Source organism: Dendrobates tinctorius, unplaced genomic scaffold (genome assembly GCF_039654945.1).
Source record: "Dendrobates tinctorius isolate UK_male_01 unplaced genomic scaffold, ASM3965494v1 ptg000196l, whole genome shotgun sequence".
In the NCBI taxonomy this organism is placed as follows: domain Eukaryota; kingdom Metazoa; phylum Chordata; class Amphibia; order Anura; family Dendrobatidae; genus Dendrobates; species Dendrobates tinctorius.
This window is the reverse complement of record NW_027361863.1, coordinates 12,730,665-12,749,296: the sequence shown is the minus strand read 5'-3', so window position 1 is coordinate 12,749,296 and position 18,632 is coordinate 12,730,665. Positions and strand designations below refer to the sequence as shown.

Below are 18,632 nucleotides of genomic sequence, written 5' to 3'. Positions count from 1 at the left end.
CTAGGGGGAGTAACACTAGGAGAGTCACTTGTAGAGAAGGATCTGGGTGTAATAACCTGAGGACATCATATGTTCTAGGGTAAGAAAATCTAGTAGAGTCACTTGTAGGCTGGAGTCACACTGCCGTATTTCTCGTGCAATAATCGCATTGCACAGCACGGACTGGCCCGGCACCTCTCCTGACCTAACCATGACAGCGTGATGGATTGCTGTGCAGCTGTCATACTCAGGTCAGTAGAGCTGACAGCCAATGTGAGTTTTACGATGCGATTCTCGCATGAGAAATATGGCAGTGTGTCTCTGCCCATAGAGAAGGATCGAGGAGTAGTAAACTGAGGGCATCATATGTTATAAGGGAGTACAACCAGGAGAGTCACTTGTAATAATAATAATAATAAATTTTATTTCTATAGCGCCGACATATTCCGCAGCACTTTACATTTCAGAGGGGACTTGTACAGACAATAGACATTACAGCATAACAATAATCACATAGATCATAACAGATACCAAGAGGAATGGACAGAAGGATCTGGGTGTAATAACCTGAGGGCATCATATGTTCTAGGGGGAGTAAAACTAGGAGAGTCACATACAGTATAGAGAAGGATCTGGGTGTAATAACCTGAGGGCATCATATGTTCTAGGGGGAGTAAAACTAGGAGAGTCACTTGTAGAGAAGGATCTGGGTGTAATAACCTGAGGGCACCATATGTTCTAGGGGGAGTAACACTAGGAGAGTCACTTGTAGAGAAGAATCTAGGTGTAATAACCTGAGGGCACCATATGTTCTAGGGGGGAGTAACACTAGGAGAGTCACTTGTAGAGAAGGATCTGGGTGTAATAACCTGAGGGCATCATATGTTTTAGGGGGAGTAAAACTAGGAGAGTCACATATAGAGAAGGATCTGGGTGTAATAACCTGAGGGCATCATATGTTCTAGGGGGAGTAAAACTAGGAGAGTCACTTGTAGAGAAGGATCTGCGTGTAATAACCTGAGGGCATCATATGTTCTAGGGGGAGTAAAACTAGGAGAGTCACATATAGAGAAGGATCTGGGTGTAATAACCTGAGGGCATCATATGTTCTAGGGGGAGTAAAACTAGGAGAGTCACATATAGAGAAGGATCTGGGTGTAATAACCTGAGGGCACCATATGTTCTAGGGGGAGTAACACTAGGAGAGTCACTTGTAGAGAAGAATCTAGGTGTAATAACCTGAGGGCACCATATGTTCTAGGGGGGAGTAACACTAGGAGAGTCACATATAGAAAAGGATCTGGGTGTAATAACCTGAGGGCATCATATGTTCTAGGGGAGTAACACAAGGAGAGTCACTTGTAGAGAAGGATCTGGGTGTAATAACCTGAGGGCATCATATGTTCTAGGGGAAGTAAAACTAGGAGAGTCACTTGTATAGAAGGATCTGGGTGTAATAACCTGAGGGCATCATATGTTCTAGGGGGAGTAAAACTAGGAAAGTCACTTGTAGAGAAGGATCTGGATGTAATAAACTGAGGGCATCATATGTTCTAGGGGGAGTAAAACTAGGAAAGTCACATATAGAGAAGGATCTGGGTGTAATAACCTGAGGGCACCATATGTTCTAGGGGGAGTAACACTAGGAGAGTCACTTGTAGAGAAGGATTTGGGTGTAATAACCTGAGGGCATCATATGTTCTAGGGGAAGTAAAGCTAGGAGAGTCACTTGTAGAGAAGGATCTGGGTGTAATAACCTGAGGGCATCATATGTTCTAGGGGGAGTAAAACTAGGAAAGTCACTTGTAGAGAAGGATCTGGATGTAATAAACTGAGGGCATCATATATTCTAGGGGGAGTAAAACTAGGAAAGTCACATATAGAGAAGGATCTGGGTGTAATAACCTGAGGGCACCATATGTTCTAGGGGGAGTAACACTAGGAGAGTCACTTGTAGAGAAGGATCTGGGTGTAATAACCTGAGGACATCATATGTTCTAGGGTAAGAAAATCTAGTAGAGTCACTTGTAGGCTGGAGTCACATTGCCGTATTTCTCGTGCAATAATCGCATTGCACAGTACGGACTGGCCCGGCACCTCTCCTGACCTAACCATGACAGCGTGATGGATTGCAGTGCAGCTGTCATGCTCAGGTCAGTAGAGCTGACAGCCAATGCGAGTTTTACGATGCGATTCTCGCATGAGAAATATGGCAGTGTGTCTCTGCCCATAGAGAAGGATCGAGGAGTAGTAAACTGAGGGCATCATATGTTATAAGGGAGTACAACCAGGAGAGTCACTTGTAATAATAATAATAATAAATTTTATTTCTATAGCGCCGACATATTCCGCAGCACTTTACATTTCAGAGGGGACTTGTACAGACAATAGACATTACAGCATAACAATAATCACATAGATCATAACAGATACCAAGAGGAATGGACAGAAGGATCTGGGTGTAATAACCTGAGGGCATCATATGTTCTAGGGGGAGTAAAACTAGGAGATTCAATTGTAGAGAAGGATGTGGATGTAATAACCTGAGGGCATCATATGTTCTAGGGGAGTAACACAAGGAGAGTCGCTTGTAGAGAAGGATCTGGATGTAATAACCTGAGGGCATCATATGTTCTTTGAGGAGTAAAACTAGGAGAGTCACTTGTAGAGAAGGATCTGGATGTAATAACCTGAGGGCATCATATGTTCTAGGGGGAGTAAAACTAGGAGAGTCACATATAGAGAAGGATCTGGGTGTAATAACCTGAGGGCACCATTTGTTCTAGGGGGAGTAACACTAGGAGAGTCACTTGTAGAGAAGGATCTGGGTGTAATAACCTGAGGGCATCATATGTTCTAGGGGAAGTAAAACTAGGAGAGTCACTTGTAGAGAAGGATCTGGATGTAATAAACTGAGGGCATCATATGTTCTAGGGGGAGTAAAACTAGGAAAGTCACATATAGAGAAGGATCTGGGTGTAATAACCTGAGGGCACCATATGTTCTAGGGGGAGTAACACTAGGAGAGTCACTTGTAGAGAAGGATCTGGGTGTAATAACCTGAGGACATCATATGTTCTAGGGTAAGAAAATCTAGTAGAGTCACTTGTAGGCTGGAGTCACACTGCCGTATTTCTCGTGCAATAATCGCATTGCACAGCACGGACTGGCCCGGCACCTCTCCTGACCTAACCATGACAGCGTGATGGATTGCTGTGCAGCTGTCATGCTCAGGTCAGTAGAGCTGACAGCCAATGCGAGTTTTACGATGCGATTCTCGCATGAGAAATATGGCAGTGTGTCTCTGCCCATAGAGAAGGATCGAGGAGTAGTAAACTGAGGGCATCATATGTTATAAGGGAGTACAACCAGGAGAGTCACTTGTAATAATAATAATAATAAAAAATTTTATTTCTATAGCGCCGACATATTCCGCAGCACTTTACATTTCAGAGGGGACTTGTACAGACAATAGACATTACAGCATAACAATAATCACATAGATCATAACAGATACCAAGAGGAATGGACAGAAGGATCTGGGTGTAATAACCTGAGGGCATCATATGTTCTAGGGGGAGTAAAACTAGGAGAGTCACATATAGAGAAGGATCTGGGTGTAATAACCTGAGGGCATCATATGTTCTAGGGGGAGTAAAACTAGGAGAGTCACTTGTAGAGAAGGATCTGGGTGTAATAACCTGAGGGCATCATATGTTCTAGGGGGAGTAAAACTAGGAGAGTCACATATAGAGAAGGATCTGGGTGTAATAACCTGAGGGCATCATATGTTCTAGGGGGAGTAACACTAGGAGAGTCACTTGTAGAGAAGAATCTAGGTGTAATAACCTGAGGGCACCATATGTTCTAGGGGGGAGTAACACTAGGAGAGTCACATATAGAGAAGGATCTGGGTGTAATAACCTGAGGGCATCATATGTTCTAGGGGAGTAACACAAGGAGAGTCACTTGTAGAGAAGGATCTGGGTGTAATAACCTGAGGGCATCATATGTTCTAGGGGAAGTAAAACTAGGAGAGTCACTTGTAGAGAAGGATCTGGGTGTATTAACCTGAGGGCATCATATGTTCTAGGGGGAGTAAAACTAGGAGAGTCACTTGTAGAGAAGGATCTGCGTGTAATAACCTGAGGGCATCATATGTTCTAGGGGGAGTAAAACTAGGAGAGTCACATATAGAGAAGGATCTGGGTGTAATAACCTGAGGGCATCATATGTTCTAGGGGGAGTAAAACTAGGAGAGTCACATATAGAGAAGGATCTGGGTGTAATAACCTGAGGGCACCATATGTTCTAGGGGGAGTAAAACTAGGAGAGTCACTTGTAGAGAAGAATCTAGGTGTAATAACCTGAGGGCACCATATGTTCTAGGGGGGAGTAACACTAGGAGAGTCACATATAGAGAAGGATCTGGGTGTAATAACCTGAGGGCATCATATGTTCTAGGGGAAGTAAAACTAGGAGAGTCACTTGTAGAGAAGGATCTGGGTGTATTAACCTGAGGGCATCATATGTTCTAGGGGGAGTAAAACTAGGAAAGTCACTTGTAGAGAAGGATCTGGGTGTAATAAACTGAGGGCATCATATGTTCTAGGGGAAGTAAAACTAGGAAAGTCACATATAGAGAAGGATCTGGGTGTAATAACCTGAGGGCACCATATGTTCTAGGGGGAGTAACACTAGGAGAGTCACTTGTAGAGAAGGATTTGGGTGTAATAACCTGAGGGCATCATATGTTCTAGGGGAAGTAAAACTAGGAGAGTCACTTGTAGAGAAGGATCTGGGTGTAATAACCTGAGGGCATCATATGTTCTAGGGGGAGTAAAACTAGGAAAGTCACTTGTAGAGAAGGATCTGGGTGTAATAACCTGAGGGCATCATATGTTCTAGGGGGAGTAAAACTAGGAGAGTCACTTGTAGAGAAGGATCTGGGTGTAATAACCTGAGGGCATCATATGTTCTAGGGGGAGTAAAACTAGGAGAGTCACATATAGAGAAGGATCTGGGTGTAATAACCTGAGGGCATCATATGTTCTAGGGGGAGTAACACTAGGAGAGTCACTTGTAGAGAAGAATCTAGGTGTAATAACCTGAGGGCACCATATGTTCTAGGGGGGAGTAACACTAGGAGAGTCACATATAGAGAAGGATCTGGGTGTAATAACCTGAGGGCATCATATGTTCTAGGGGAGTAACACAAGGAGAGTCACTTGTAGAGAAGGATCTGGGTGTAATAACCTGAGGGCATCATATGTTCTAGGGGAAGTAAAACTAGGAGAGTCACTTGTAGAGAAGGATCTGGGTGTATTAACCTGAGGGCATCATATGTTCTAGGGGGAGTAAAACTAGGAGAGTCACTTGTAGAGAAGGATCTGCGTGTAATAACCTGAGGGCATCATATGTTCTAGGGGGAGTAAAACTAGGAGAGTCACATATAGAGAAGGATCTGGGTGTAATAACCTGAGGGCATCATATGTTCTAGGGGGAGTAAAACTAGGAGAGTCACATATAGAGAAGGATCTGGGTGTAATAACCTGAGGGCACCATATGTTCTAGGGGGAGTAAAACTAGGAGAGTCACTTGTAGAGAAGAATCTAGGTGTAATAACCTGAGGGCACCATATGTTCTAGGGGGGAGTAACACTAGGAGAGTCACATATAGAGAAGGATCTGGGTGTAATAACCTGAGGGCATCATATGTTCTAGGGGAAGTAAAACTAGGAGAGTCACTTGTAGAGAAGGATCTGGGTGTATTAACCTGAGGGCATCATATGTTCTAGGGGGAGTAAAACTAGGAAAGTCACTTGTAGAGAAGGATCTGGGTGTAATAAACTGAGGGCATCATATGTTCTAGGGGAAGTAAAACTAGGAAAGTCACATATAGAGAAGGATCTGGGTGTAATAACCTGAGGGCACCATATGTTCTAGGGGGAGTAACACTAGGAGAGTCACTTGTAGAGAAGGATTTGGGTGTAATAACCTGAGGGCATCATATGTTCTAGGGGAAGTAAAACTAGGAGAGTCACTTGTAGAGAAGGATCTGGGTGTAATAACCTGAGGGCATCATATGTTCTAGGGGGAGTAAAACTAGGAAAGTCACTTGTAGAGAAGGATCTGGATGTAATAAACTGAGGGCATCATATGTTCTAGGGGGAGTAAAACTAGGAAAGTCACATATAGAGAAGGATCTGGGTGTAATAACCTGAGGGCACCATATGTTCTAGGGGGAGTAACACTAGGAGAGTCACTTGTAGAGAAGGATCTGGGTGTAATAACCTGAGGACATCATATGTTCTAGGGTAAGAAAATCTAGTAGAGTCACTTGTAGGCTGGAGTCACACTGCCGTATTTCTCGTGCAATAATCGCATTGCACAGCACGGACTGGCCCGGCACCTCTCCTGACCTAACCATGACAGCGTGATGGATTGCTGTGCAGCTGTCATGCTCAGGTCAGTAGAGCTGACAGCCAATGCGAGTTTTACGATGCGATTCTCGCATGAGAAATATGGCAGTGTGTCTCTGCCCATAGAGAAGGATCGAGGAGTAGTAACCTGAGGGCATCATATGTTATAAGGGAGTACAACCAGGAGAGTCACTTGTAATAATAATAAATTTTATTTCTATAGCGCCGACATATTCCGCAGCACTTTACATTTCAGAGGGGACTTGTACAGACAATAGACATTACAGCATAACAATAATCACATAGATCATAACAGATACCAAGAGGAATGGACAGAAGGATCTGGGTGTAATAACCTGAGGGCACCATATGTTCTAGGGAAAGTAAAACTAGGAGATTCAATTGTAGAGAAGGATGTGGATGTAATAACCTGAGGGCATCATATGTTCTAGGGGAGTAACACAAGGAGAGTCGCTTGTAGAGAAGGATCGGGGAGCAATAACCTGAGGGCATCATATGTTCTTTGAGGAGTAAAACTAGGAGAGTCACTTGTAGAGAAGGATCTGGATGTAATAAACTGAGGGCATCATATGTTCTAGGGGGAGTAAAACTAGGAGAGTCACTTGTAGAGAAGGATCTGTGTGTAATAACCTGAGGGCATCATACGTTCTAGGGGAGTAAAACTAGGAGAGTCACTTGTAGAGAAGGATCTGGGTGTAATAACCTGAGGGCATCATATGTTCTAGGGGGAGTAAAACTAGGAGTGTCACATATAGAGAAGGATCTGTGTGTAATAACCTGAGGGCATCATATGTTCTAGGGGGAGTAAAACTAGGAGAGTCACTTGTAGAGAAGGATCTGGATGTAATAAACTGAGGGCATCATATGTTCTAGGGGGAGTAAAACTAGGAGAGTCACTTGTAGAGAAGGATCTGGGTGTAATAACCTGAGGGCATCATATGTTCTAGGGGAGTAAAACTAGGAGAGTCACTTGTAGAGAAGGATCTGGGTGTAATAACCTGAGGGCATCATATGTTCTAGGGGGAGTAAAACTAGGAGTGTCACATATAGAGAAGGATCTGGGTGTAATAACCTGAGGACACCATATGTTCTATTGGGAGTAAAACTAGGAGAGTCACATATAGAGAAGGATCTGGGAGTAATAACCTGAGGGCATCATATGTTCTAGGGGGAGTAACACTAGGAGAGTCACTTGTAGAGAAGGATCGGGGTGTAATAACCTGAGGGCATCATATGTTCTAGGGGAAGTAAAACTAGGAGAGTCACTTGTAGAGAAGGATCGGGGTTCTTTACCGTGAGGACTATCATGGCTCTTTCAGGCGTCCGCCATCATTGGCCCGATCTCAGATTGCCATGCACAGACCGTCCTTGCGTCTCCCAACCTCATATACTTCTAGGAGGCTGAAACACTCCATTCAGTGGATCCGATCAGTCCATTCACTGTGATCCAAGGTCGGACCGATGACTCTGGATGTCTGAAAGAGCAGTAAATCCATGGAAGAAAAGTTCTTGTAGATGTTGATCCGGTGGATCGACACTCGGGATCAGGAGGGGAAGACATAGGGCAGACTGGCCCATGCGTTGTGGTTGTGCCCCTTCCCTTTATTCTTTCTCATCCCTCGGTTGTATTCGATGGATGTGTCTCTGTCAGCCGCACTATGTCACGCTGTCACTCCTGTATGTCCCACTAGAGGGTGCCACGCTGCTCTGCCGTTTATCCCCCTCCCCATTAGTAGATTAGCTGACTAATATTAACGTGTGCTCGGTGTCGCTCAGGAATTGGAGTCTGTAGCTTTCCAAGGGAAAAATCAGAGGTGGACGCTGCAATGACACATCTACATAATGAGCGCGTTACCGCGCATTACTCCGGCTCCGCGCTCCGTCATTGTATCTAAGCTGCCTTACTGCTTGTTACATCCAGGGGCAATATGGAGGACGATCTAAGCAGAACCGGAGAGGCTTACATACACAAAGCGGGATACATCATAGGCTTAGATACACCAGCTCAGCATTACACATAGTAGGTATGAATGCAGCAGACAGCATCACACATGCAGGTTTAGATACACGACTCAGGAGGCAGCATCACACATGCAGGTTTAGATACACGACTCAGGAGGCAGCATCACACATGCAGGTTGAGATACACGACTCAGGAGGCAGCATCACACATGCAGGTTTAGATACACAACTCAGGAGGCAGCATCACACATTCAAGCTTAGATACATGGCTCAGCCTGGAGCATCACACATGCAGGCTTAGATACATGGCTCAGCCTGGAGCATCACACATGCAGGCTTAGATACACAACTCAGGGGGCAGCATCACACATGGAAGTCTTAGATACACAACATAGGGGGCAGCATCACACATGCAGGCTTAGATACATGGCTCAGCCTGCAGCATCACACATGGCTGTCTTAGATACATGGCTCAGCCTGGAGCATCACACATGCAGGCTTAGATACACAACTCAGGGGGCAGCATCACACATGGCAGTCTTAGATACACAACTCAGGGGGCAGCATCACACATGACAGGCTTAGATACATGACTCAGGAGGCAGCATCACATCACAGGCTTAGATACACAACTCAGGAGGCAGCATCACACATGACAGGCTTAGATACATGACTCAGGAGGCAGCATCACACATGACAGGCTTAGATACATGACTCAGCCTTCAGCATCACACATGCAGGCTTAGATACACGACTCAGGAAGCAGCATCACACATGCAGGCTTAGATACATGGCTCAGTCTGCAGCATCACACATGCAAGCTTAGATACATGGCTCATCCTAGAGCATCACACATGCAGGCTTAGATACATGGCTCAGCCTGCAGCATTACACATGCCAGCTTACATACATGACTCAGGAGGCAGCATCACACATGCAAGTTTAGATACATGGCTCAGCCTGCAGCATCACACATGCAGGCTTAGATACATGGCTCAGCCTGGAGCATCACACATGCAGGCTTAGATACATGGCTCAGCCTGCAGCATCACACATGCAGGCTTAGATACATGACTCAGCCTGCAACATCACATATGGCAAGACAGGCTTAGATACAGCACAATGGCTCAGCAGACAGTATCACACACACTAGGCTTAGATACAGTACAATAGCTCAGCAGACAGTATCACACACAATGGGCTTAGATACAGTACAATAGATCAGTAGACAGTATCACACACACTAGGCTTAGATACAGTGTAAGGGGTTACAAAGACTGTTTCAAGCTTCACACATGTCTCGGTTAAACGTTGGTAAATGTAAAATGTTGCACTCTGTATATATGGTTATGTATCTTAATGCTACGGCCATTGTATATACAGTTGTGGCCAAAAGTATTGACACCCCTGCAATTCTGTCAGATAATACTCAGTTTCTTCCTGAAAATGATTGCAAACACAAATTCTTTGGTATTATTATCTTTATTTAATTTGTCTTAAATGAAAAAACACAAAAAGAATTGTCCTAAAGCCAAATTGGATATAATTCCACACCAAACATAAAAAAGAGGATGGACAAAAGTATTGGCACTGTTCGAAAAATCATGTGATGCTTCTCTAATTTGTATAATTAACAGCACCTGTAACTTACCTGTGGCACCTAACAGGTGTTGGCAATAACTAACTCACACTTGCAGCCAGTTGACATGGATTAAAGTTGACGCAACCTCTGTCCTGTGTCCTTGTGTGTACCACATTGAGCATGGAGAAAAGAAAGAAGACCAAAGAACTGTCTGAGGACTTGAGAAACCAAATTGTGAGGAAGCATGAGCAATCTCAAGGCTACAAGTCCATCTCCAAAGACCTGAATGTTCCTGTGTCTACCGTGCGCAGTGTCATCAAGAAGTTTAAAGCCCATGGCACTGTGGCTAACCTCCCTAGATGTGGACGGAAAAGAAAAATTGACAAGAGATTTCAACGCAAGATTGTGCGGATATTGGATAAAGAACCTCGACTAACATCCAAACAAGTTCAAGCTGCCCTGCAGTCCGAGGGTACAACAGTGTCAACCTGTACTATCCATCGGCGTCTGAATGAAAAGGGACTGTATGGTAGGAGACCCAGGAAGACCCCACTTCTTACCCCGAGACATAAAAAAGCCAGGCTGGAGGTTGCCAAAACTTACCTGAAAAAGCCTAAAACGGTTTGGAAGAATGTTCTCTGTTCAGATGAGACAAAAGTAGAGCTTTTTGGGCAAAGGCATCAACATAGAGTTTCCAGGAGAAAAAAAGAGGCATTCAAAGAAAAGAACACGGTCCCTATAGTCAAACATGGCGGAGGTTCCCTGATGTTTTGGGGTTGCTTTGCTGCCTCTGGCACTGGACTGCTTGACCGTGTGCATGGCATTATGAAGTCTGAAGACTACCAACAAATTTTGCAGCATAATGTAGGGCCCAGTGTGAGAAAGCTGGGTCTCCCTCAGAGGTCATGGGTCTTCCAGCAGGACAATGACCCAAAACACACTTCAAAAAGCACTAGAAAATGGTTTGAGAGAAAGCACTGGAGACTTCTAAGGTGGCCAGCAATGAGTCCAGACCTGAATCCCATAGAACACCTGTGGAGAGATCAAAAATGGAAGTTTGGAGAAGGCACCCTTCAAATATCAGGGACCTGGAGCAGTTTGCCAAGGAAGAATGGTCTAAAATTCCAGCAGAGCATTGTAAGAAACTCATTGATGGTTACCGGAAGCGGTTGGTCGCAGTTATTTTGGCTAAAGTTTACGCAACCAAGCATTAGGCTGAGGGTGCCAATACTTTTGTCTGGCCCGTTTTTGGAGTTTTGTGTGAAATGATCAATGTTTTGCTTTTTGCTTCATTCTCTTTTGTGGTTTTTTCATTTAAGACAAATTAAATGAAGATAATAATACCAAAGAATTTGTGTTTGCAGTCATTTTCAGGAAGAAACTGAGTATTATCTGACAGAATTGCAGGGGTGTCAATACTTTTGGCCACAACTGTATGGAGAGTGCAGTACTCAAGTTAGCCTACTAGAGGGGGCACATTAGAACTAAATAGTAAAAGGATAGCAACTAGTTAAATTAGGAGGGGCCAACTGTGGGTAAGTTGTAGGATTTCCTGAATTCTAGTCATAGAATCATAGAATCGTAGAGTTGGAAGGGACCTCCTGGGCCATCTGGTCCAACCCCCTGCTCAAAGCAGGATTCGCTAAATCATCCCAGTCAGATGTCTGTCCAGCCTCTGTTTGAAGACTTCCATTGAAGGTGAACTCACCACTTCTCGTGGCACTCTAACTGTCAAAAAGTTTTTTCTAATATCTAATCTGTGTCTCCTCCCATTCAGTTTCATCCCATTGCTTCTAGTCTTTCCTTTTGCAAATGAGAATAAAGTTGATCCTTCTACAATGTGACAGCCCTTTAGATATTTGTAGACAGCTATTAAGTCTCCTCTCAGTCTTCTCTTTTGCAAACTAAACATTCCCAAATCCTGCAACCTTTCCTCATAAGACAGGGCTTGCAGACCGGTCACCATTCTGGTCGCTCTTTTCTGAACTTGCTCCAGTTTGTTGATGTCTTTTTTAAAATGTGGTGCCGAAAACTGGACACAATATTCCAGATGAGGTCTGACCAAAGAGGAGTAGAGGGAAATAATGACTTCACGTGATCTAGACTGTATGCTTCTGTTAATACATCCTAGAATTGCATTTGCCTTTTTTGCTGCTGCATCACACTGTTGACTCATATTCAGTCTGTGATCTATTAGTATACCCAAGTTTTTTTCACATGTGCTGTCACTTAGCCCTATTCCTCCCATTATGCATATGCTTTTTCCATTTTTATTGCCCAGATGTAGTACTTTGCATTCTCCCTGTTGAAAACCATTCTGTTAGTTGCTGCCCACTTCTCCAGTTTATTTAAATCTTTTTGAATCCTCGCTCTCTCTTCTCTAGTATTAGCTATCCCTCCTAGCTTTGTGGCATCAGCAAATTTAATCAGTTTACCCTCAATTCCTTCATCTAAATCGTTGATAAAGATGTTGAACAATACAGGGCCCAGGACAGAGCCCTGTGGTACCCCACTTGAGACATTCTTCCAACTGGATGTGCAGCCATTTACGACCACTCTTTGGGTCCGATCACTAAGCCAGTTATGAATCCACCTAACAGTTGCCTTGTCCATTCCATACTTAGTCATTTTTTCAATAAGGATTGTATGAGAGACTTTGTCAAATGCTTTGCTGAAGTCAAGATATACTATATCTACAGCATTTCCTTGATCCACCCAATCAGTGATACCGTCATAGAAGGAAATTAAGTTAGTCTAACATGACTTATTAGTTACAAACCCATGCTGACTCTGTTTAATCACTTCATTCTTATCCAGGTATTGACATACATGTTGTTTAATAGTCAGTAGGGCCTGGGAGCCCAGGCAGGGCAGGTGGACCCGGCAATGTTAAGAAAGGATCCTAGTCATATGGGCCTGGTGGCAGAAGGTCAAAACAGTGAGAGAATGCAGGGCAGCTCACTACATGGGCTGATGCCCTTATGTCTGGGGTGAAACGGACAAGAGAACTCCTGAAGATAGTTAGGCTGACCCGAAGGAACGCTGCGGTATTAGATGAGTTGGTACGACCCTGGAGAATTCTGGAAGAAGTGAGGAAAAGCACAGTAAAGGCAAAGAGTGTACTCTGTGATGATCCGATGTAACTGTGACTGATCTGCATGTACTGAGAATGGAACCAAGTAAAGTTGTTTATGTTAAGATGGAACTGGACTCCGTCTTTCTTTGTGTGATTCTGACAGGAAGCGAATCTGTCACGTGGACCCGTCCTGTGTGACGCGACCAGCAGGCCGGTAACTAAAACAACAGAACACGGCACGTGATACTGTCCTGTGTGACATCAGGGGGCACTTTTTCTATATGTCTTTCCCTAAGGCATCTATCCACCCGGATGGCAAGGGACATGGTGGCCTCCAGCGACCTGGGGGCGGCGCACTGCACCAGAGTATCCTGCAACTTTGGAGACAAACCCTGCACAAATTGACTCCTAATTGCAGGGTCATTCCACTGAGTATTAGTGGCCCATCTCCTAAACTCTGAGCAGTACTCCTCAGCAACCCGGGCTCCCTGTTTACACCTACGGATCCGAGATTCCACCAGGGCGACGCCATCAGGATCCCCATACACAAGCGCCAAAGCCGCAAAGAACTCGTCCACGGACTCTAAAGATGGAGAATCGTCCGGTAGGGAGAAGGCCCAGGATTGGGGATCCCCTTTAAGAAGGGAAAAATGATTTCCACCCGTTGCTCTTCACTCCCTGATGAACGAGGGCGCAGCCTGAAATACAATTTACAGACTTGCTGGAATACCAAGAATTGATCTCTCCCTCTAGAAAATCTGTCAGGGAGGGATATCTTGGGTTCTGGCTGAGCCTGTCTCTGAACCAAGCCCCCAAAGCCCACCAACTGCTGCAGTTGCTGCACCAACTCACCGCGCAGCCCCCTAATCTCATCAGTAAGGGTCTGCAGCATTTGGGCAAAGGTCTGAACTGGGTCAATGGCTCAGCAGAAAAAAAAGTATGGTTAGTGATAATGTCACGTGGACCCGTCCTGTGTAACGCGACCAGCAGGCCGGTAACTAAAACAACAGAACGCGGCATGTGATACTGTCCTGTGTGACACGGCTCACAGGTCGGTAACTAAAACAACAAGACAAGGAGTAGGGAAACAGTTACAATGGTGAGTCCTGCAATAGGGACAGGGGACGTGGAGACCTCCTGCACTCCCCTGAGTCAGTGTCCCTAACGCTCCTAACGTTCCCTATGCCGGTTCCGCACCGGGCGCCGCTCAGGATACCTGTCGACCTAGCACACCCTACACCTATCCCTTGCTAGGGAGCTGCGTGGCGCAGGCACTGGCCCCAACGCTGAACTAATACACACTAAGGAAAAACACAAACAGGGAAACACAACTTAGCTTTACTCTGTTGCACTCGCTCCTGGCAACCGAGTCCACCACCAGCATGCAGCTCTCCTCAGAATCGCTGCCACCAAGCTCTGTCAGAGCTAAGGAAATCCCCTATGACTCCTTTCACACCAGGCTCTGTCAGAGCTGCTCTCCAGCTCCTTCCTCCACCAAGGATGGTTGAAATGAACACTATCACCAACACTGATTGCAACACCTGTGACTCTTTTATAGCAGAGCCAGCAATCACACCTGCATAATAATCATGTGCACTTAACTAAGAAATCAGAGTGCAATGACGCTCACCACCACCGGGGGAAAATTTGAACAAACGACACCACAGTGCAATAATCCTAATGGCCACCGGGGGCAAAAACCCACCTAAGCACAGCTTAGGAAAAAAAAAAAAAGGTTACCTGTGCTTTATATCTGTCATGATCCAGCATGGATCATGGCAGAATCTCAGAAAATCAGAGACGATCTGGATGGATCAAAAAATGGAACGAAAGGTATGCCGCAAAGGGGACATTGTGTGCATGTGGCCGGAGACCAGGGCGTGATTGAGCAACCTTTGTCAGCCATGACTACGGCCCTGGCTCCCCTTCCCCTCACAACAGTAAAATAGCTCAGTGGACAGTATCACACACACTAGGCTTAGATACAGTACAATGGCTCAGTGGACAGTATCACACACACTAGGCTTAGATACAGTACAATGGCTCAGCAGACAGTATCACACACACACTGGGCTTAGATACAGTACAATGGCTCAGCAGACAGTATCACACACACTAAACTTACTGTAGATACAGTACAATGGCTCAGTGGACAGTTTCACCCATACTAGACTGTCGCTGGACATTATATGATTGGTCGTACACTGCGGACCCCTCTGTCACTTTGGCGGTCACATACTCACGTTTTTAAAGCCTCTGTACAGAACCTGAAGTTCTTTTTTGGTAAATTTGGATTGTTCTTGTAGCTGCTCCAGTCCCTCCGGGCGATGACACACGGTGGACAACTCAAAGTCATCCTCTACACTGTCTGCAAGGGCACAGAGAAGACATGAGACGTTAGAAGAGGTGGACGAGGCTGGACAGGACTTACAGCTACATTATGCTCAAATTCCGCTTCCACAGAATCCTGCTTAACCAGGCCTGATCCGTAACACATTTATATAAATTATGATTCACTCCCTGCAGCTGCTCGACCAGTCAAATCCCATGTGCCGGAGATTTAGCTACTGCCCAAGAATGGCCAGAAGACACCACAGAAGCACCCATCGGTGGCACTTTGGCATACATTTGTTCTTTCTAGGATGACAGCTGAAAACTCCAAACAAAAAAAGGAGCTCCAGGCGTCAGTCTAAGAGCACAGCGAGTCCACACAGGAGGATGGGGAGTTGGATTGAAAGTCCACTTACTTCATAGGAGGAAGAAAAATTCCTATCCCCCCTTCTTTTCTTCCAGGACCTAGAAGAAGGTGGGATAGGAATTTTTCTCCCCCCTACGAAGTAAATGGAGCTTCAATCCAACTCCCCATGTGGACTCACTGTGCTTTTTGTCTGGCATTCCTTTTTTTTTTGCTTTTTTCAGCTGTCTTACAATGTGGATTCATACTAGTAGCATGCGGAATAGCCAACAGTATATTTCTGTGACTGCAGGCCACTAGGTGGCAGCATAGCATGTTACACTAACATGACTGCTGTCTGCCTGTGACACATAATGCTCTTACCCACCAATCCTGGCTCAGATTTGCGGTATAGTATGTCTACCCAAAACTTGGTGCAAGCTTTTTCTGCCTAGGACCCCTCTCTTCAAGTATAAAGAAATGTGACACAAATTTCTGCTAATCTAAAAAAAAAATTTAAATGCTGCCATCTAATTTCTGCCGCCCTAGGCGCTTGCCTATAAGTGTCTAGTGGGAAATATGGCTCAATAATGTCTCTATTCAGTACGTTGTAATAGAGAGATTCTCAACTATTGGCTCTGTTCGCTGTTATTTGTGCCATATTTGCAGTGTATAGAGATATATCGCCTTATATAGGTATAAATGCATACATTTTTTTTAAAAAAAAGTAGAAAACTCCTGTGTAATATTAGAATCTGTAATTTAAAATAGATATATAAAAATGTCAATAACAAATACAGCAATATATATAGAGAGCATAAAAAGTCTATTTGTTCAATCACTTTTTGGTATTTTCTGATCGTCCTGGTGTAGGAACCATTTCTATACGCGGAGAACATAGCACCAGCCTGAACCTCCTGAAGTCTGGGCCAGCGAGTGTGATATGAACAAGGTACACGGTAACACGAGCGGTCTGACCAAGAACACTACACCGCTCCACCTGCTGATGGAGGATTAATCCCTCATTAAATGGGATTGAAGCCGCTCTAATTCATGTCGGCTAATTTGTAGCGTAACCGGTTCCTAAAGAAATCCAGATCAATCAAGAAAAAGAATGAAGATGACATGAATGAACAATAGCACAGAAAGAACGAGCCGAGGACGTGTCGCATTTCATATAAAGTGCTCAGAATGTAACATATGATATGTATCTTGTATTTACAGTAAATGGAGAAAAGTGCTGAGATGCCTCCACATTCCACCTGCCATGTTTGTATGGACCTTGTGCACTGGGCTTGTGAGGAAGTGGAAGATTCCAGATTAGAGGACTTGGCTTGCTATTGCATTGTGGTCCCTACTGAGAAGATCGGGTCGATGCTGTTCTACAGGAAGAAAATAGATCCAGAGTTGTCTAAAATGTGTAATATGTGCGTGGTGGTGAAATTGTTTGGTGTTTTTACAGGTTCTGGATGGCCGAGGACGACCATCGGTAAAGAAGGGGAAAATGTAAGGGAGTGGAAGTGATGTCCACATTCCCCCTTGAAAATATGTAAAATGATGTAATGCATTATGGTGATTGAAATGTTTAATGATTGATATAGTTAGTGATAGAGTTGTGCTCTATTAGGAATAGGTGGAGTTAATGGTTTAGACTAGTCCAAGGGGGACGAGCTAAGTAAGAGAACAACAGAGATGGTCGGCATTGTGCTTGGTGATGTACGGCTGCGTGCAGCTGCTAGGCCGTGAAGTTCTCGGCGGGGGCGCAGGTTTTATGCTGATGTCAATACCAGAGGAGGTCCAGACTTTGCATTTTCAGTTATGGAGTCAGCAGAGTGGTGGTGACTTTTCTGCCCTCTGCTCCTCAGCACTCGGCCCCCCACTCTGTAACGTTACAGGGTCTCCACTTCGTGGCTGAGTTCCTTCCACTTCTCAATAACATCACTCACAGGTGATATGGGAAGAAATGTCATTTATGGACTTGTTACCCCAGTGGCTTCTATTACAGGGCTGCTAGGGCGCCAGAGGTGAGATGCATTGGAATCGGATGTTATACACTAAGGGTGAGGGGCCAGACGTTATACACTGGGGGAAATAGGGCTAGATGTTATACACCGGGAGGGGGGGGGCGAGGTGCAGAATATAACACACCGGAGGCAGAGGGGCCAGACATTATACACCAGGGGAAATGGGGCCAGATGTTATACACCGTGGGCAATAGGGCTACATGTCATACACCGGGAGCAAGGGGCCAGATGTCATACACCGGGGCATTGGGGCTGCATGTATTATACACAGGGGCAATAAGGCTAGATGTTATACACTGGGGGCAATGGGACCAGATATTTACTGCTTAGACAATGAGGCCAGATGTTATACACCGGGGGGGCAATGGGGCCCAATGTTATACACTGGGAGCAAGAGGCCAGATGTGGGGTCCATTACTTTTCTCCATATAGTGTGTGTATCCATGAAGAAAAGAAAGCAGCACTGTTCTTAGAAAGGTGTAAACAGGGATCAAGCCTCAGCTTACCAACTCCTTATCCTTCTGTGTATAACCAAGGAAAAACAGCAGCACTCTATTATCTATCTATCTATTATCTATCTATTTATCATTTATTATCCATCTATCTCAAGCTGCAAAAGACCCTTTCATTTATCACCAGAAGTGTGCCGAGAGCCGTTGTGACTTTGCCTCTTCTCACCCAGCAGGGGGCAGCAGTGAGCTCAGTAGGAGGCTCCTCCCATGCTTAATTTGCGCTCTACCCTGTTGCGTGATTGGAGCAAACTTCAGATTCAGTTTATGATATTTTTCATAGTGATTATTGATGCCTTTCCCATGTGTCTCAGGGACGGCTGTAGATTCACAGACATTAACATCAGCAGAAATTTCCCTTTTAAGACGCAGTTTTGTAAATTT

The 18,632-nt window shown here is 44.8% G+C and overlaps 1 protein-coding gene across 5 annotated transcripts in view; it reads right to left on the bottom strand.

Moving 5' to 3' along the window:
- Positions 1–18,632, bottom strand: part of KCNIP2 (potassium voltage-gated channel interacting protein 2) — a 603,893-nt gene that overhangs the window by 38,146 nt on the left and 547,115 nt on the right. For 4 of the 5 annotated variants that reach the window (XM_073552892.1, XM_073552891.1, XM_073552893.1 and 1 more), the window contains exon 2: positions 15,285–15,409. In XM_073552892.1, the coding sequence (XP_073408993.1) occupies positions 15,285–15,409 (125 nt within the window). The remainder of the gene's footprint in view (positions 1–15,284; positions 15,410–18,632) is intronic. The other variant, XM_073552890.1, reaches the window with a different exon arrangement.